Raw genomic sequence first — 20575 nt, forward strand, 5'->3', positions numbered from 1 at the left:
GTAGCTGGGTGAAAGGAAAGCAGCTTTTCCCAACCCCCTAATTTTGCTTCCTGAATTCCTCACATTCACTTCAAGGGTCACTGAATTCAGATGGTGCTCTCTGGACACAAAAGAGGACCAGGCTAAGAGGCTTTTGTGCTTTGGAAAACTAGGTCTCTAGTAGCCTTCTGGGCCTGGAGTCACTACTCTTCCTCCTAAATATATTGGAGTTATTGTAAAAGAAATATTTTAAAAAGAAAAACAAGAAGCTTTGGGCTTTCCTGATTTCCTACTAAACCCAGCCCTCACACTTTGTTTCTCTGACATCAACCTACTTACTGTACCTGTCTAATCGCAAGGCCAACCCCTTGCCCATATTCCCGCCACCCTGACCTGAAACTCCCTCCCCCTTCCTATTTGACAGTCCACCACTCTCCCCACCTTCAAACTCTCATTAAAATCACATCTTCTCCAAGAGGCCTTCCCCAACTAAGCTCTCATTTCCCCTACTCCTTCTCCCGTTCACATCATCCTCACACTTGGATCTGCATCCTTTAAGTACTTGATACTGACCCCACTCCTCAGCCCAGCAGCATTTGTGTACTTATCCATAATTTATTTTACTGCCTGTCCCACCCTCTAGACTGGAGGACAGGGAATGAATACAGCTGTTAAACTCTTTCAAGTGGTTAGTACAGAGCTGTGCACACAGTAAGCACTCAATAAATACCATCGGTTGATTTTCAACCTTGTTCGCAGTTTTTGGATAGTTTGAGGTTATTATTATTATTACTATTATTGTTAGAATGGCATTTATCAACTGCTTCCTTCAGATCATGCACTGCACCAAGATTATAATCAGATCAGATACGGTCCCTGTCTCACATGGGGCTCACAGTCTAAGAGGAAGAGAGAGGTAGGGAATTATCATTCATTATCATTATGTTTACAGATGAAGCTAAAGAACGGAAAGTTGTCAGTTCCGCAGTGCCACACAGCAGATTGGTGGTTGAGCTGGGACTGGAGCCTGGAATCTCACTTTCATCCTGCTAGGTCAGGCTGCCTCCTGCAGATAGTCTTAACACAAGAAAAATAGCCATTTCTTTTACTTTTTGACCTGAAAATTGCAGAGTCTGAATTCTTCCCTCCTCTGAATGAGCTTCTGTCTCTGCTCTTCTTTAGATGCCGGTAACAGATCCTCACAGCTTAAAGAAGATGATTTTTCCTAAACACAGTGAAATGACAATTTGTAAATGTGGGTTTAGATTGCTTAATAATATTGGAGTATTTGTTAATGGCCTAATATGTGTCAATCACCTTGACCTGGGGCAGGTCACTTCTGTACCTCAGTTACTTAATTTGTAAAGTGGGGTTTTTAGACTATGAGCCCCATGTGTGACATGGACTATGTCCAACCTAATTATCTTGAACCTACCCCAGTCCTTAGTACAATGCCTAGCACACAATAGGGGCTTAACAAATACTATTAAAAAAATACATTTTAATAAATCCCATTAAAAAAACAGCACTGTACTAAGGTGGGATAGATACAAGATAATCAAGCAGCGTGGCTCAGTGGAAAGAGCATGGGCTTTGGAGTCAGGGCTCATGAGTTTGAATCCCAGCTCTGCCACTTGTCGGCTGTGTGACTGTGGGCAAGTCACTTAACTTCTCTGTGCCTCAGTTCCCTCATCTGTAAAATGGGGATTAAGACTGTGAGCCCCACATGGGACAACCTGATTCCCCTGTCTACCCCAGCACTTAGAACAGTGCTCAGCACATAGTAAGCGCTTAACAAATACCAACATTATTATTATTATTATTATTACAAGGGGCTCACAGTCTAGACAGGAAAGAGAACAGGTATCAAATCCCCAGTTAACAAATGAGGGAACTGATGCCTGGAGAAGTTAAGTCACTTGACCAAAGTCACACAGCAGATTTCCTGTTTGTTTTCCCACACTAAGCCGCAGCATCCCAGAGCTAATTGGGGAAGATCACACAAATGAGGAAGGGGTGGTCATTTGAGTCATGGCAGTGGAAGCCAGTGGCTGTCAGATACTTCCTCCAGGAAATATTTAGTAATGCTCTAACTGTTTCATGGAAATACTTTTCTAGTGCAATTCTTGATGTGAAGGACTGTTCATTCCAATTGGTTGTAATGTATTTTCAAAAGAAATATCAGGGCAGATGGATGCCTGATTCCATGAAAAAGTGTCAAAAACAACTTTGAAAATATTTTTTTGGTGGTGAGATTCAAATTCCAGAATAATGATAATAATGTACTATTTATCAAATCCTTTCTATACTCCATGTATAAGGCATGTGTAAGAAGACAACCAGAGCCTATGCAGCTCGTGACTTACACAGGTTTCACAATCTAAGAAGTAGGGAGAATGAGTACCTTCTCCCCATATAGCAGATGAAGTAACTGAGAGGGCCAGAGAGGTTAAGTGACTTCCCCAAGATCACCCAGTAGGTCAGGAACAGATCTGGGAATTCTTGAATTCCCTATTCCAAGCTTTTCCCTCTAGACTATGCTGAAGTCCCTGAAGCAGCCACCAGCATCCTGCCTCCTGGGATTCCTGATCACACCTTCCTCAAGCGTATGTTAACTTCCCTGGCCATGTGCCCTTGATGCCGAGTCCTGTGCGGCTGAGGGAAGGGTGAAAAAAGGGTGAAAATCCAAATGCAAGGGGGACTCAGAAGGGAGTGGGAGAAGAGAAAATGAGGATTTAGTAGGGGAAGACCTCTTGGAGGAGATGTGCTTTTAATGAAGTTTTGAAGATGGGGAGAGTGAACATCTGTCAGACATGAAGAGGGACAGAGTTCCAGCCCATAGGCAGAACATGGGTAGGAGACGAGATAGGTAAAATCGAGGTACAGTGAGTAGGTTAGCATTAGAGGAGTAAAGTGTGTGGCCTGGATTGTAGTAGGAAATCGGGGAAGTAATTCCTGATTATAGACAAAGAGGCTTAGGCTGGGGTAGCAGGAGTCTGGGGCTGACTGCTTTCAAAGAACTGGTTCCAGGATGCTCTCTGGTGGCCAACCTGAGGTTTCTGGCCACCAGAAGCACCTTTACAACCAAGAACGCCAAGCCAAAGGGTAAGGTGCTGCTATTAGGGCATTGTTGTGTTGCTGATTGTGTCTGTTGCTAAGTCTATTGCAGAATGAGCCTCCTGGGCGATTCTGACATGGGATTTCTTCATCCTCCATCTGTGAGTGGTACAGGTCTGCAAATTCTGTTGTACTGTACTCTTCCAAGCGCTTAATTCTGTGCTCTGCACATAGTAAGTGCTCAGTAAATGCTATCAATTTAATTGATTGGTACGATTCCAGGGTTTTCACAGGTGGGACGACAAGTGAGAGTTTGAATTCAGCAAAAGTTTATCAGGTCCACCGCTTGATTTGATCTGAGACCTTTGTCCAGTCTTTCCAGCTCAGTTTTCCTGGCTGCAAAGGTTAATCAGTACAGGAGCAATGCGCCAGCTGTCCCATAACACGGGGATGGTATTCTCACAGAAAACTCACCATGTAGCAGTCACCTTGTGGCCGACGTGAAGCACATGCGTACAACCACGCTTACGTGTGTAAAACCATGTTTCTTCCACCATCCCCTCGCACTGTTTCCAGATGGGCATTGTTGGAAGAACATTCCCTAATCCCACTATTGCATTCTAGCCAAGACACAGCAAGAACAAACATTTCTGCAGAACTGAGCAAGCTCCTTGTCCCTGCTCCAGAAGTAATTTCTGAAAGAGTTCTGGACTCCCATTGAATTCTCAGAAGTTCAGGTCAATGGGCAATGATAATAGTGTGTGGAAGACTAATGTTCTGTAAATGTGTTTGGAAAATTGTGTGGAAATTCTCAGAGGAATAGTGGTATGTGAGTGCAAAGAGCTTTCTTAAATACTCCAACTTGACTATTTGTTCTTTTATCCTTAAAGTCCTTAAATTCAGATCTCTACTGCCTCTCTATTTCTGACTCTGGAATAGGAAAGTCGTTGGGGGTTGTTGGTTTTCTGCTTCAAAAATGGGCCAATTCTGCTTTGAATTTCAATAAATTCCTCTGTCTTTCCTTGGATGAAAAACGTGGAATTGAATTGCAATTTTCCAAGCTGCAACTCTCTCTCTCAGCTGCTTGGTCCTCCTGTTTAGTTCTCCACCTTGCCCTCTCGCGTGACTTCCCCTTTCTTTCTACTCTGGCCCCCTTGCCTATTGCCTGTTATCACCTACAGACTGAGAGGGAAAGTTTATCCAGGTGATAAAGGCAGAACTCTTCAGGGCAGCTGTTCTGAGGACAAGGCAGTCAATCCGAATCAGGGATTCTGAGGATCTCATTCATTCATTCATTCATTCATTCGTATTTATTGAACGCTTATTATGTGCAGAGCACTGAACTAAGCGCTTGGAATGTACAAATCGGCAACCGATAGAGACAGTCCCTGCCCGTTGACGGACTTACAGTCTAATCGGGGGAGACAGACAAAAACAATAGCAATAAATAGAATCAAGGTGGTTTACATCGCATTAACAAAATAAATAGGGTAATAAAAATATATACAATTGAGTGACGAGCACAGTGCTAGGGGGAGGAGCAGAGGGAAAGCGGGTGGGGAGGAAATGGGGCTTAGCTGAGGGGAGGTGAAGGGGGGTAGAGGGGCAGCAGAGGGAGCAGAGGGAAAAGGAGTAGCTCAGTCTGGGAAGGCCTCTTGGAGGAGGTGAGGTCTAAAGTAGGGCTTTGAAGAGGGGAAGAGAATTAGTTTGGCGGAGGTGAGGAGGGAGGGCATTCCAGGACAGTGGGAGGATGTGGCCCAGGGGTCGACGGCGGGATAGGTGAGAACGGGGGACGGTGAGGAGGTGGGTGGCAGAGGAGCGTAGCATGGGGGGTGGACAGTGGAAAGATACCGCTCACAGTCCTGCATTAATAATGATAATTGTGGTATTTATTAAGCACTTACTATATTCTAAGAACTGGACTAATCACTGGGGTAGATACAAGATAATCAGGTCAGCTGCAGTTCCTGTCCCAAATGGAGCTTACTATAGAAAGGGGAGGGCCATCAGTTATTGAATCCCATCTTACAGATCAATCAGTGGTGTTTATTGAGTTCTTACTGTGTGAGGATCACTAAGCACTTGGGAGGTTACAGTACAACAGGGTTTGACAGACACGTTCCCTGCCCACAGCAAACTTATAAGCTAGAGGAGAGGTGGACATTAAAATAAATTGCAGATATGTGCATAAGTGCCATGGGGCTGAAGATGGGGTGAATATCAAGTACTTAAGGGTACAGATCCAAGTGTGTAGGTGATACAGAATAGAGAGGGAGTATGAGAGATGATGGTTTAGTCGGGAATGGCCTCTTGGAGGAGATGTGATTTTAATAAGGCTTTGAAGGTGGGGAGAGTAATGATTTGTCATATATGAAGAGAGAGGGAGTTCCAGGCCAGAGGGAGGACATGGAAAGGACGAGGCGGTGAGATGGGTGAGATCGAGTAGAGTGAGTATGTTGGTATTAGATGAGTGAAGTGTGAACTCTGGGTTGTAATAGGAAATGATTGAGATAATAGGAGTCAGAGGTCATGGGTTCGAATCCCAGCTCTGCCACTTGTCAGCTCTGTGATGGTGGGAAAGTCACTTAACTTTTCTGTGCCTCAGTTCCCTCATCTGTAAAATGGGGATTAAGACTGAGCCTCATGTGGGACAATCTGATTACCCTGCATCTACCCCCGCGCTTAGAACAGTGCTCTGCACATAGTAAGCGCTTAACAAATACCAACATTATTATAAGGTAGGAGCGGGACAGCCAGCTGCTGTATTCTTTGCACTTGAGGCTAAAGCCTTGCAGGGATGATAACTTGTCTTAAACAGAGCCTGCCTCTTGGCAACCAGATCTTCATGAAGTTTTTGCTCAGTCAGTCCTTACTGTGTGCAGAGAACTGAGCCAAGTGCTTGGGAGAGTACAATACAACACTATAATAAAGCATAATTCCTGTGTAATTGCTGGAGCCCAGGCTGATCTGCCTGATGCAGTAGTTTCCCATCTAGTCTCCTCTTACCTCTCTGGCCGGTCATTCTCGGTCTCCTTCGCTGGTGCCTCCTCCCCCTCCCATCCTTTAACTGTTGGAGTTCCTCAAGGGTCAGTTCTTGGACCTCTTCTGTACTCCATTTACACTCACTCCCTCCGTGAACTCATTCGCTCTCAAGGCTTTGACTACCATCTCTATGCAGATGACACGCAGATCTACATCTCCGCCCCTGTCCTCTCCCCCTCCCTTCAGGCTCGCGTCTCCTCCTGCCTCCGGGACGTCTCCACCTGGATGTCGGCCCGCCACCTAAAACTCAACATGAGCAAGACTGAGCTCCTCATCTTCCCTCCCAAACCCGGTCCTCTCCCAGACTTCTCTATCACCGTGGATGGCACGACCATCCTTCCCGTCTCTCGGGCCCGCAATCTCGGTGTCATCCTTGACTCGTCTCTCTCATTCACCCCACGCATCCTATCCGTTACCAAGACCTGCCGGTTTCACCTCTACAGTATCGCCAAGATCCGCCCTTTCCTCTCCACCCAAACGGCTACCTTACTGCTACAGGCTCTTGTTATATCCCGGCTAGACTACTGTGTCAGCCTTCTCTCTGACCTCACTTCCTCCTCTCTCGCCCCGCTCCAGTCTATTCTTCACTCCGCTGCCCGGCTCATCTTCCTGCAGAAACGATCTGGGCATGTCACTCCCCTTCTTAAACAACTCCAGTGGTTGCCTATCAACCTCCACTCCGAACAAAAACTCCTCACTCTAGGCTTCAAGGCTCTACATCACCTTGCCCCTTCCTACCTCTCCTCCCTTCTCTCTTTCTACCACCCACCCCGCACGCTCCGCTCCTCTGCCGCCCACCTCCTCACCGTCCCTCGGTCTCGCCTATCCCGCCGTCGACCCCCGTGCCACATCCTCCTGCAGTCCTGGAACGCCCTCCATCCTCACCTCTGCCAAACTGATTCTCTTCCCCTCTTCAAAACCCTACTTAAAACTCACCTCCTCCAAGAGGCCTTCCCAGACTGAGCTCCTCTTCTCCCTCTACTCCCTCTGCCACCCCCCCTTTACCTCTCCGCAGCTAAACCCTCTTTTTCCCCTTTTCCCCCTGCTACTCCACCTCTCCCTTCCCATCCCCAGAGCACTGTACTCGTCCGCTCAACTATATATATTTCCATTACCCTATTTATTTTGTTAATGAATTGTACATCGCCTTGATTCTATTTAGTTGCCATTGTTTTTACGAGATGTTCTTCCCCTTGACTCTATTTATTGCCATTGTTCTTTGTCTGTCCGTCTCCCCCGATTAGACTGTATGTAAGCCCATCAAATGGCAGGGACTGTCTCTATCTGTTGCCGACTTGTTCATCCCAAGCGCTTAGTACAGTGCTCTGCACATAGTAACCACTCAATAAATACTATTGAATGAATGAATGAATGAATAGTCCCCTGCTCTTTGGCATCGTTGGAGTCTGTGTTTTACTCTGTTTTTATATTGTGTGTTCTGCTCTCCTGGGTTGAGTGTGTTCCCTTACAGTGTACCATTCAATAACTGCTCTGGTATTCTGCTGTACCACCTGAGGGTTAATGTGAAGATAATTGAGGGCCGATTTGAGCTCCTGGGAAGTTAGATTCTACTTAAAGCCAGTCATTCTTTCTATTTTTTTATTTACTGTGTGTCGACTTCTACAAAGCACGTTATAATTGTCTTCTTTGGTGCATGGGAACAATTAACACCTCCTGTCAAACCAAAGTGGCTACATGGAGAGACCTATTCTGACTGTTAATTGGAACCATAGAAGATTGTAAGTTTTGGTGTAGAGAGCCCCTGGGTGACTTCATTCATTAATGCTATTTTATCTGCCAACAATTTCAGTACAAATACATCAAATGCCAGCCCTGCATCCAACCCCCAGCTCAAATGCTTATAAAGGATGGAATGGGTCTTGGTTCACCTCCAAAGGAGTTACTCCACAATATTATTCAGATTTCAAAAGGTTTCATCTTCCCTTCTTCCTTCCCTAACCATCATCTTCAACTGCTCAATCTCCAGTGGCTTCTCCCCTACTGCTTTCAAAATACCCATGTATCCTCTAGTGATCACCCCTTATCCCTCCTAGTGTTTCTTTCTGAACTCCTTGAGGAAGTTTATATTATGCTGCCTTCCCTTCCTCTCCTTCAGTCATCTATTTTGACCCCCTGCAATCTGGCTTCTGCACCCTCTTTTCCCACAAAACTGCCCTCTAAGATCATCCATGATTCCTTCCTGCCACATCCAACAGCCTCTACTCCATTTCATCCTCATTTCCTTTTCAGCTGCCTTCCACACCATGGACCAGCCATTTCTCTTGGAACATTATCCAACCTTGGCTTCACTGACACTGTACTTTCCTGGTTCTCCTATCTCTCTGGCCTCTCCTTCTTCGGGTCTTTCCACAGGTCCTCCTCTTCTCCTACCCTCTAAATGTATGAATGCCTCAAAGCTTAGTTCTGAATCCCTTGCTGTTGGCCATCCACACCCACTCCCTTGCAGAACTCATTTGATCCCACAACTACAACTATCATCTGTATGTGAAGGATTCCCAAATCGTCTCCAGCCTTGACCTCTCTCCTTGTTGTTGGGGATCTTGTCTACCTATTCTATTGTATAGTACTCTCCCAAGGGCTTACTACAGTGCTCAGTATCATTGACTGATTGATCGATTGATAGGTACTTCATTCTCATCTCCCCCTCTTCCAACCCTTTGCTCAGGCTTTTTCCTGCCTGGAACTCCTACTCCCTTCAAATCTACTAGACCACAACTCTCCCCATCCTCAAACCTTCCTGAAATCCCTTCTCCTTCAGGAAACCTTCCCCGATTTTTCTTTTCTCCAGATCATATCCTCCTAACTGACACCTCAGCACTTTTGCACTACTTCCGTATTTATGTCCCCACAGCTCTTATATGTCTGTTGATTTTCCTGGTCTACAAAATAAGCACTTGCTTGTTCACATATATATATCTTTCTAGTCTCTGCTTTCTCTTATCTTTTTTTAAATTTTATTTTATGTCATTTGTTAAGCTCTCACTGTATGCTAGGCACTGTATTAAGCACTGGGTAGATACAAGCTAATTATGTTGGATACGGCCCATGTCCTACATGGGCCTCACAGTCTCAATCCCCATTTTAATAATAACAATAATAATGTTGGTGTTCGTTAAGTGCTTACTATGTGCAGAGCACTGTTCTAAGCGCTGGGGTAGATACAGAGTAATCAGGTTGTCCCACGTGAGGCTAACAGTCTTAATCCCCATTTTACAGATGAGGTAACCAAGGCACAGAGAAGTGAAGTGACTTGCCCAAGATCACACAGCATACAAGTGGCAGAGCCAAGATTAGAACCCTATTTTCAAATTATTTTATTGCTTGTGCTCCCCAGGAGACTGTAAGCTTTCAGAGGCCAGGTATTTTGTCTCCTAATTCTGCTGTATTCTTCCAAGAGCTTAGTACAGTATTTTGTACATAGCAATAAATACTATCGCTAATTGGAAAATCAAATGAAATTATACCAAATGTCTCAGGTGAAGTTGAGGATTGAAATTCCCAAATGGTGCACAGCAGTGAGGCCTGGGTATAATACTTAATGCCAGCACTGGTCTTAGAATGACTTTCCATCAGTGGACTTGAATAAAGCTGTCATTTCTCAAAAGGAGAAACATAGCAGCAGCAAGAAATTTTCTGCTGTCATAGCCCCTTCAGTGCCCTCAGGAGAGATCAAGGTGAAAGGAACTGGGAATCCAACTTCAAAATGAAGTATCAGTTTCAGAAACTAAAGCACTTCGTGTGGTTGGATGCCTTCTAAAAATAGCAGTGTCTCCTTAAAACAATCTAATCCACTAAACTGTTTATGTTACTTAAGAGAAAGGAGCGGAACAGAACCTCCTTTGAACCCCAGGCCCAACAATTAGGTAGGGACATAGTGTTCTGGCAGGTGCCTTTTGGTCTGTGAAATGGGGTATCTGGACTGTGAACTAGTTACTAAGTGCTGGGGTGGCTACAAACTAATCAGGTTGGTCAGAGTACATGTCCCACATGGAGCTCCCAGTTGTATTCCCCATTTTACAGATGAGGTAACTAAGGCACAGAGAAGTGCAGTGACTTGCCCAAGACACACAGCAGACAAGTGGTGGAGCAGGGATTAGAATACAGGTCCTCCTGACTCCCAGGCCCCCATTCTATCCACTTGGCTATGCTGCTTCTCTTTATTGAAAGCACCTTTCTTTTTTGAAGGCACATTTCTTCATCAGTGGCTATCTCTTTCTTGAAGCTTCCTTGAAGGCATATCTCCTCCAAAAAGCCTCCCTGACGAAGCTTTCATTTCCTCTTTCCCCTCTCCCTTCTGCCCTGTCCTTGCATTTGGATTTGCCCCCTTAATTTACCTCTCCCTAAGCCCCATAGCACTTATGTGAAATTTATTTACTTTCATTTATGTCTGTCTCCCCGTCAAGACTGTAAGTTCAGTATGGGCAGGAAATGTCTCTACCAACTCGGTTATATTATATTCTCCCAAGCACTTAGTACAGTGCTCTGCACATAGTAAACATTCAGTAAATACAGTTGATTGACTGATCCAGCACAAGGGAGTGGAACGACACCAAAGTGAGCTTGTACAAAGAGAGTATTTTTACTTTGAATTTGTGTTGAGTTAAGACACCTGATTGGCTCCAAGTCCATCAGTTGAGTTAATTCCCCGAGTGTCCCCTCTGTTAGACCAACCAACAAGACTCCTTGTTGTCTGGGACATGTTGGAGAAGCAGCATGGCATAATGGCTAGAGCATGGGCCTGGGAGTCAGAAGGTCATGGGTTCTAAATCTAACTCTGCCACTGGTCTGCTGGATGACCTTGGGCAAATCACTTCACTTCTCTGGACCTCGGTTACTTCATTTGTAAAATGGGGATTGAGACTGTAAGCCCCATGTTGGACAGACTGGTGTCCAACCTAATTTGCTTATATCTACCCCAGCGCTTAGTACAGTACTTGGCACATAGTAAGCACTTAACAAATACCATAATAATTAGTAATTATTATAGTAAGACAAGGGACAGGGAGAGAGAAGAGGAAGGGGTAAAGGATAGAAGATAAACCCAATCAATTAATCAATGGTATTTATTGAGCACTTACTATGCGCAGAGCACTGTACTAAGTGATTGGAAAAGTACAGTGCAACACAATTGGTGAACACATTCCCTGCCCATAACAAATTTACAGAATAGAGGGGGAAATAATCCTTTCGGTATACTCAGTATTTTTTTATTTAATGGTATTTTTTCAGCACTTACTAGGTGCCAGGCACTGTACTAAATGCTGGGTTAGATACAAGATAATTAGGTTAGACACAGTCCATATATGTGGGACTCACAGTCGTAATTTCCATTTTACAAATGAGGTAACTGGAGAAGTGAAGTGCCAGAGCTGGGTTCAGAACCCAGATCCTTTTGACTCTCAGGCCTATGCTTTATAATAATAATTAATAATATTTATGATATTTGTTTAAGGCTTACTATGTGCCAGTCACTGTTCTAAGTACTGGTTTAGGTATGAGATAATTGGGTTGGACACAGTCACTGTCCCACATGGAGCTCACAATCTTAATTCCCATTTTACAGATAAGGTAACTGAGGCACAGAGAAGTGAACTGACTTACCCAAAGTTACCCAGCAGACCAGTGGCAGAGTTGGGATTAGAACCATGACCTTCTGACTCCCAGGCCTCTGCTTGGGAGTGTGTAGTGAGGAGTTACCTCATCTGGAAAATGGGGATTAAGACTGTGAGCCCCATGTGGGACATGGATTGTGTCCAACCTTGAATTTTCCCCAGTGCCTAGTTTAGTGCCTGGCACACAGTGACCACTTAACAAATACCATTAAAAGCAAACAACAAAAAACAAACAAAAAAACCTTCATCTTCCCTCCTAAATCTTTCCTCCATCTACCTTTCCCTTCATAGTTGACCCAATCCCCTAGACTCTTAGGTTTACTGTGGGTAGGGAATGTATCTGTCAATTCTGTTGTATTGTACGCTTCCAAATGCTTAAGTACTGTGCTGTGCACACAGTAAGTGCTCAATAAACACAACTGATTAAATATCATTGATCAAGGGGCCATGGGGCAACCCTGAACTTTCCCTGAGTTCCATTTGCTCCACTGATGTCCTTTGCACAAGAGTGTCCTGCTCCTGGCTCTGCATATGGTGAGCTCCCTAGTCCAAACAGAAGGTCTTTACTCTGTCATTCCTCTCCCAAGAGCTAAATGGCAGCCCCAGTTGGAGAAATTCAAATATCTGTCGCCACTGTGGATAGCCAAGACCCCTGACTTCTCAAATTACCCAGCCAGTAATCGCCTTTTGATCCTTTGGCTCCCTGGCCATGCAAAGTTTAACAGTTTCCTCAGAAAAGGCCTTTATTCTGACTGGCTCAGGGGAAGAATGTAGCTGCGTTGAAGGGCCTCAACTCTAAAAATTTCTTCTCAGAGCCCCTCCCCAGGGAGGAGGGCAGCAGGCTGACTCTGAAGTCTATTTTCAGCTAGGAGCCACAGTTAACAGTGGAGAAGCCAGCTTGTCAACTGACTGGTCAACTGGCTTGTCAGCTGGGTCCTGCTTGAGTGAGTGGTCTGTTCTGTGAGCAACCCATGCATGCTACAGTCTTCTTTGGAGACTGCAAGATGGAAAGCACCTAAGGAGCTGGAAGAGAGGCCCTAAACATTGCTAGCCTCACCAACTGTAATTTATTGATTTATATTAATGTCTGTTTCCCCATCTAGCCTGGGAGCTCATTGTGGGCAGGGAATGTGCCTGTTTGTTTTTATATCACACTCTCCCAAGTGCTTAGTATAGTGCTCTGTACACAGTAAGCGCTCAATAAATATGATTGCATGAATGAATTAATGCACTCAAGGCAGAGGAGCAATGTGGCCTAGTAGTGGAAAGAGCCTGAACCTGGGAGTCAGAGGACCAAGGTTCTAATCTCAGCTCCTTTACTTCTCTGTTGTGTGACCCTGGGAAAGTCACTTAACTTCTCCGTGTCTCCATTTCCTCAACTACAAAATGGGTCTTCAATACCTATTCTACCTCCTACTTGACTGTGACCCCCATGTGGGACAGGGACTGTGTCCAATCCGATTATTTTATGACTACTCCAGTATTTAGTACAGTCCTTGACACACAGTAGACATTTAACACAGAGCATATACCACTAAAAAGAGATGTTATCTTCTCCTCAAAGTAAAATTTGTTGTATTGTCCCAAGCTGGCATCCTTGGGCAGCAGTGAAGGGAGGGCTTGCCTCTTGTCTTATGCTGTCAAGTCATCTCTGACTCATAGCAACGCCATGGACACATCTCTCCTGGAACACCCCACCTCCATCTGCAATCATTCTGGCAATGTATCCATAGACCTTGCTTGGTAAAAATACGGAAGTAGTTTACCATTGCCTCCTTCCGCTCAGTAAACTTGAGTCTCTGCCCTCGACTCTCTCCCGTGCCGCTGATGCCCAGTACAGGTAAGTTTTGATTGTAGCAAATTGCCTGTCACTCACCAGCCCCTGCTCAAGCTAGGAATGGAATGGATATGTCTGCTTGACTCTCCCTCCCATAGTCGAGACTGGTACAGTACTGGAAACTCTCCAGGTGCAACCCTGAGAAGGGGAAGGGAGGCCTACTGACATGTAAAACTTCCTACCCCACAGGAAGCAAGAGCTCCCTGCAACTATTATAATAATAATAATATTTAAGTGTTTGCTATATTTCAAGCACAGTAATAAATGCTGGAGCAGATACAAGGTAATCAGACCCTACATGGAGCTCACATGTAGTCTAAGTAGGAGGGAGGACAGGTATTGAATCCCCTGTCCTTCTTTTTTTTTTTGTGCAGATGAGGGAACTAAGGCACAGAGAAAGTGACTTACCTAATGTCACACAGCAGACAAGTGTCAGAGCTGGGATTAGAACCCAGGTCCTCTGACTCCAGGCCTGTGCTTTTTCCACTAGGCCATGAGTCCAGAGGTGGTTGAATCCAGTGAGTCAGCGTGGTCTAGGGGAAAAAGCATGGGAAAGGGAGACTCGGGTTTTAATCATAGGTCTGCCACTAGCCTGCTGGGTGACCATGGGTAAGTCATATGACCTGTCTGGCCTCAGTTTCCCCATGTGTAAAAATGGGAATAAGATACTATGTCTGATCTGATTATCTTATAGGTACTCCAGGGGTTGACACATACTAAGCACTTAATAGATGATATTGCTATTATTATTATTAGCATTATTATTATTATTTTCATTGCTTTGATGTTATGAAATCACATCGTTGATCATTGATGAAATTCCTAGAAAAATGACTGTTTATCATCATCAAAGACAGACTCCCTCCCTTCTCTCATCCCAGTGCTGGCTGTGGGGAGGAAAGGAAGGGGTTAGTTGCTTTCTCAGTAGGAAAATAGAGTTCAAGAAAAACATGATATGGATTCTTAACACTGACCTCATCCAATTTCTTTAAATACATCTCTTGGGATCAAGGCACAATTTAGCACCTACCAAAGGCAGACGTCGGAGGGGTGAAGTGAGGAGAGGCATCCGAAGTTATTTAAATAAAAAAAAAAAACAGGGTATGCAAGTCAGAGGGACAGTTGAGGGCTTTAAATAGCTGCTGGAAAAATTCCTTCCATGATGATTTAAAGAATGTCAATCTGACAACTCCAGCGGGTAGTTCAGAAGCAGGGATGCCCTCTGGGAGGAAAGTGGACCTATATGTAAGGTGAGTTGTGGCTTCCCCATCGTCTGATCACCCGGGAGACCCTAAAAACATCAGAAAGAGTAAATACCAAACACCTCTGCTGCACAAGAGAACACAGGGATGCTTTTCCTCTTCGCCGCCGCTGCCAGTAAGATTCTGTTTGTAAATGTCTGTAGCCTGTTCTGGGAAGGTTCACTGTCAGGACTGCCGAAAATCCCCTGTGCTAGGGAACCCAGATTTTGCCCAGCCGAGGGAAGTGGGGTCTGGAGGGCAGGACCACGGGAGAGCAAAATGCCGCTCAGAGGTCAGAGAGCAAAGGCGGCCTCGATGTCGCTGGGGAAGAGACAAGGCAGATGTTCTCCCCGGGGGGGTGTCCCGTCGGCCCTTCTCATTAACCCGGTCTCTTTCTCGTCCCACGCAGAGTTTGCCCTTTCGATCCTGGAGAAGATGCAAGCGCAGGAGATCTTGCGGAGCCTGCGGCTGCCCGAGTTCGATGACTTCAGCCAGTTCTTCCGCAGCCTGCCGGCCACCACGCTGGTGGGCATCGGGGCCTTCGCTGCTCTCCTGGCCTACTGGTTCGCTAGCCGGCCCAAAGCCCTGAAGCCACCCTGTGACCTCCTGATGCAGTCTAAAGAGGTGGAGGTAAGGTTGGAAGGGGCAGCAGTGGTTCAGCTTGGCCATGGCACTTAGCATTTCCAAATGATTCGTAGTGGACAGGGCACCGGCCAGGGAGTCAGAAGGTCATGGGTTCCAATACCAGCCCTACCACTTGTCCACTATTTAGCCTTGGGCAGGTCACTTTACTTCTCTGTGCCTCAGTTATCTCATCTGTAAAAGAAGGCTTGAGATTATGAGCCCCATGTGGGACAGGGACTGTGTCCAACCCCATTTGCTTATACCTACCCCAGCGCTTACAGCAGTGCCTGGCTCATAGTGCATACTTAACAAATACCATAATTTTTATTATTATTACTATTATTATTATTAGAGAGCATGAGGGTCTCTTCGGGTGAACCGTGGTGGGCCTTTCTAGATTGTCAGGGCCCACTTTCTACTTCTTGAACCTGCTCATTTATCTCTGTTCACTGTGGAGCAGTGGGAATGCTCGGTGTGGGGAGGGCAGGGGGGCGTGTGCTTTGAGCCTGCAGGTATCTAGGGAGTCGGGGTATCCTACCCTCCTGGGGAGATGAGCCAAGCAACAACCTCCGCCTTGCTGCTGGGGGTGGAGAGGCAGTGAGGGACCATGTGTCAGCCACCGCTCTCTACTCTAAGACAACCAAAAGCCACCCCTTGGGAGAAGAATCATCGCCCCTCTAGCTGGGTAATGATGCTGATGATGAGGATATTTGTTAAGCGCTTACTGTATGTCAAGCACAGTTTGAAGCACTGGGGTAGATACGAGTTAATCAGGACTCACAGAGGACTCACAGTCTTAATCCCCATTTTGCCAATGAGGTACCTGAGACACTGAGAAGGGAAGTGACATGCCTAAGGTCACACAACAGACAAGGGGTGGAGCCAAGATTAGAACCCACATTCTGATTCCCAGGCCTATGTTCTATTCTCTAAGCCAGGCTGTCCTTTCTGGGCTCTCCCAGGCCCAGTTTCTTGCCTCTGCCTCTGTGGTCTCTGGTCCCTGTTCCCTATGTATTTGAGAGAAGTTTCTTCCTTCCTACCCACCCCAGCTCAAGGCATATTAATGTTTAATGTTAATGTTGGTATTTGTTAAGCGCTTACTATGTGCAGAGCACTGTTCTAAGCGCTGGGGTAAACACAGGGGAATCAGGTTGTCCCACGTGGGGCTCACAGTCTTAATCCCCATTTTACAGATGAGGGAACTGAGGCACAGAGAAGTTAAGTGACTTGCCCACAGTCACACAGCTGACAAGCGGCAGAGCTGGGATTCGAACTCATGAGCCCTGACTCCAAAGCCCGTGCTCTTTCCACTGCGCCACGCTGCTTCTCTATCTGTGTGCATATCACAGTTATATTCCATGTCTCCCATGTCTCTCAGTGGATGCCCACTGTATGCCAGGTGTCATACAGGGCATAGCTGTAGGCTTAAAGTTCACACTCTAGATTTCGCTTCAGTGTGGGTATTGTCCCACATTCACTCCTCAACTCCCTCCAATGAGGGGATGCCGGGTGGGGCTTTAATTTTAATTCAGTGGAAGGAGCAACCATTATACATTAGGTTAGTCCATAAAACACCTAGAAAAATAATCGGAGTGGAGGGTTAAACTTACAAGTCAGCCATTTCTTTGTCTCAAAATGACTGGCGGTTGCTCGGTTCTAAGGAGTTGAGTGAAAGGCATTAGGCTTTCAATGCTGTCACGGGAATGCTTTGCCAAGCTTGGACTTCGGACAGTCCCTCCCACACTGCCCGCCTTTGGGGCTGAGGGGACGAACTTGATCCTGAGACTACAAAATCAAGAATCTGTGTGGGAAATTGATGACATCACTTGAGAGATGAGCCCCACTCACCCTCTCTTGTCCCTGTCAGTCTCTGTCCTGAATGCTAAATGTTAACTGATTCTCTTTCCCTCTTCAAAACCCTACTTAAAAATCACCTCCTCCAAGAGGCGTTCCCAGACTGAGCTCCTCTTCCCCCTCTACTCCCTCTGCCATCCCCCCTTTACCTCTCCGCAGCTAAAGCCTCATTTTCCCCTTTTCCCTCTGTTCCTCCACCTCTCCCTTCCCATGCCCACAGCACCGTACTCGTCCGCTCAACTGTATATATTTTCGTTACCCTATTTATTTTGTTAATGAATTGTACATCGCCTCGATTCTATTTAGTTGCCATTGTTTTTACGAGATGTTCTTCCCCTTGACGCTGTTTATTGCCATTGTTCTTGTCTGTCCGTCTCCCCCGATTAGACTGTAAGCCCGTCAAACGGCAGGGACTGTCTCTATCTGTTGCCGACTTGTTCATCCCAAGTGCTTAGTACAGTGCTCTGCACATAGTAAGTGCTCAATAAATAAATACTATTGAATAAATGAGAGAAGAAAACACTTGAACCCTCTCTTTTCATCCTGTCCTCTTGGGAAGTTCTTTTCACTAGGTGAGGTGTATGTCTAGGCAACGTCATTTAGAAATGGGAGCAGGTGTTTCCTCCAGAGCCTGGCTTTTCAGCTAATTACCAGAGGGACCTTCCTTGCTGCCAGGTTAAAGCTAAGGGCCCTGATACTAAAAACCCCTGGAGATTGTGACAGTCCCAGAATCAGAAGCCACCCTGAAAGGTTAAAGTCAGAGTGTTAGTTTATTTAAGGTGTCAGATAGACAAGGCAATAGAACAGCTTTTTTTATACAAGGATCTCAAATAGCTTTCCAACACTGCAAGCATCATTCCCTTTTACAGCCACAGAAAGAGAGGGACAGAGGTTGTAGTGAAGTAGTGTGGCCTAGTGGATACAGCACGGACCTGGGAATCAGAAGGATCTGCGTTCTAATCCTGACTACACCACTTGTCAGCAGCATGACCTTAGACAAGTCACTTCACTTCTTTGTGCCTCAGTTACCTCATCTGTAAAATGTGGATTATGACTTTGAGTCTCATGTGGGACACAGACTGTGTCCAACCCAATTAGTGTGTATCTATCCCAGCAGTTGGTACAGTGCCTGGTACATAGTAAGCACTTAACAAAATGCATTAAGGAAAAAAGAGTTAATGGCAGATAATAATAATAATAATTGCCAGGACTGTGAGCTCTTTGTGAGGTGGGATTGTCACTGTTAATAGTTGTAATGTACTTTCCCCAGCACTTAGTACAGTCATTTGCACACAGTAAGCATTTAATTTATATAATTGAATGAATAAATACTAAACACTGGGGTGGATACAAGAAATCTGCCCACATTGGGGCAGATCTATTAGGGCTCCTGACTATCAACATCCCTCCTCCCCTTTACCGTTCAAAGATCAGGGCTATGCCAAACTTCGTTTTTCAACCTCATTTTTGTCACCCAGAAAATTAACACCACCACCCCTTCTAAACCCCCAAATCTTTCTCTTCCCCCCTACCCCTTCATCTTTCTTCCCTGAAGGGCCAGACCAGGCTGTGAGGATGAAAGGGGCCCCACTGTCTTTCCACAGTAGGGCCTGGAGTTCTCTACATGATAGCATTTCTGGGTGGCGGTTGCCCGGAGACTGGCCTGTGTTTCCACTCACTACTAGAACATAATGGGCAAAGCTGTGTCTTAGAAAGTTGAGTGGTCTGATGGAAAGAGCATGAGCCTGGGAGTCAGAGGACATGAATTGTCTCTATCTGTTGCCGAATTGTACATTCCAAGCGCTTAGTACAGTGCTCTGCACATAGTAAGCGCTCAATAAATACTATTGAATGAATGAATGAATGAATGAGTTCTAATTCCGGCTCTGCCACCCATCTGCTATGTGACCTTAGGCAAGTCACTCCGTTTCTCCATGCCTCAGTTACCTCATCTGTAAAATGGGAATTAAGACTGTGAGCCCCATATAGGATAGGGAATGTGTCCAACTTGATTACCTGTATCTACCCCATTGCTTAGAACAGTGCTTAGCACATGTTGAACACTTAAAAAATACCACAGAGATTATTATTATTATTGCTACTATTTTTTGTGTGGATTTCAAGGCTGCAGAATGGGTCAAATCGCCAAATATTAATGAAATGTGATAAATTTCCCATAATCCTCATTAGCTCCCAAAATCCAGAAAAACAGGTCAAATCCATGAAAGCAGCAGCACTACATGAGACTCCATTCAGTTGCAGAACCTTCTGTTCAAATTGGCTTTGGGTCAGATGCATCACCATTATGTAATTGAATTACTCATCTGCCTAAAAACTCAAAAGAGAGGGGGGCTTTTAGAAACTCACTTTTTGAAGGACCGAAATTGGATACATTGGAGACTCCTTTTACTGTGGAGAAGAAAATCGGTCGCAATCAAAAATTCTTTTAAAAAGCAAATAGGCTCTTCCTAGGACAAGGACATAATGTTTCCAAGCTAATTGACGGTCTAAATCTTTTCTGGAGGGAGGGAGATGGCAAGGTGCATGAGGACTAAATCAGCAGCAGGAGCAGAAGAACAGCATCTTTACATTGTCACTAGCTACTTTGTTCTGAGTTCTGTGTCATCATCATGATCGATGGTATTTATCGAGCAGTTGACTGTGTGCAGAACTTGTACTTGGGAGAGTACAAGACAGCAGAGTTGGCTGATATGTCATCATCATGATCGATGGTATTTATCGAGCAGTTGACTGTGTGCAGAACTTGTACTTGGGAGAGTACAAGACAGCAGAGTTGGCTGATACGTTCCCTGCCTACAACAAGCTTACATTCTAGAGTGGGAGACAGGCATTAGTAGAAATGAATAATTTATAATATGTCATTTCAAGATATGTTCATAAGTGCTCTGGGGTAGTGATGATGATGATGATGTCTCCCATTGAGAACAATGGGTTTGCATCAGTCCCTCTACTTCTCGGCCAAGGACCTGCAGGAAAAAAATAAAGTGAGTGTGATTTGCACACGACCTTATAGGGAGATTCGTGGCTGCTGGGAAAATGCCATCAGCGCTGATGGTTTCTGACCAAATTAAACTTCTCTGTGCCTGTTCTCTAATCTGCAAAATGGGGATTCAATACCTGTTCTCCCTCCTATTGAGACTGTGGGCCCCAAGTGGGACCTAATTATCTTGTATCTATCCCAGCACTTAGTACAGTGCTTGGCACATAGTAAGCCCTCAATAAATATCAGAATCATTATTATTATTAATAATAATATTAGGCCCACACTGAATCTCTTTTTTCCCAAC

General features: G+C 45.3%; 1 protein-coding gene across 6 annotated transcripts in view; it reads left to right on the plus strand.

The window, feature by feature from the left end:
- ACSL6 (acyl-CoA synthetase long chain family member 6) overlaps positions 1–20575 on the plus strand; it is a 133529-nt gene that overhangs the window by 56928 nt on the left and 56026 nt on the right. For 5 of the 6 annotated variants that reach the window (XM_007655367.3, XM_007655368.4, XM_039910203.1 and 2 more), the window contains one exon: positions 15199–15419. In XM_007655367.3, the coding sequence (XP_007653557.1) occupies positions 15199–15419 (221 nt within the window). Of the gene's footprint in view, positions 1–14781; positions 14799–15198; positions 15420–20575 lie in introns of those variants that run through there. The other variant, XM_029050856.2, reaches the window with a different exon arrangement.

Source organism: Ornithorhynchus anatinus, chromosome X1 (genome assembly GCF_004115215.2).
Source record: "Ornithorhynchus anatinus isolate Pmale09 chromosome X1, mOrnAna1.pri.v4, whole genome shotgun sequence".
Classification (NCBI taxonomy): Eukaryota; Metazoa; Chordata; class Mammalia; order Monotremata; family Ornithorhynchidae; genus Ornithorhynchus; species Ornithorhynchus anatinus.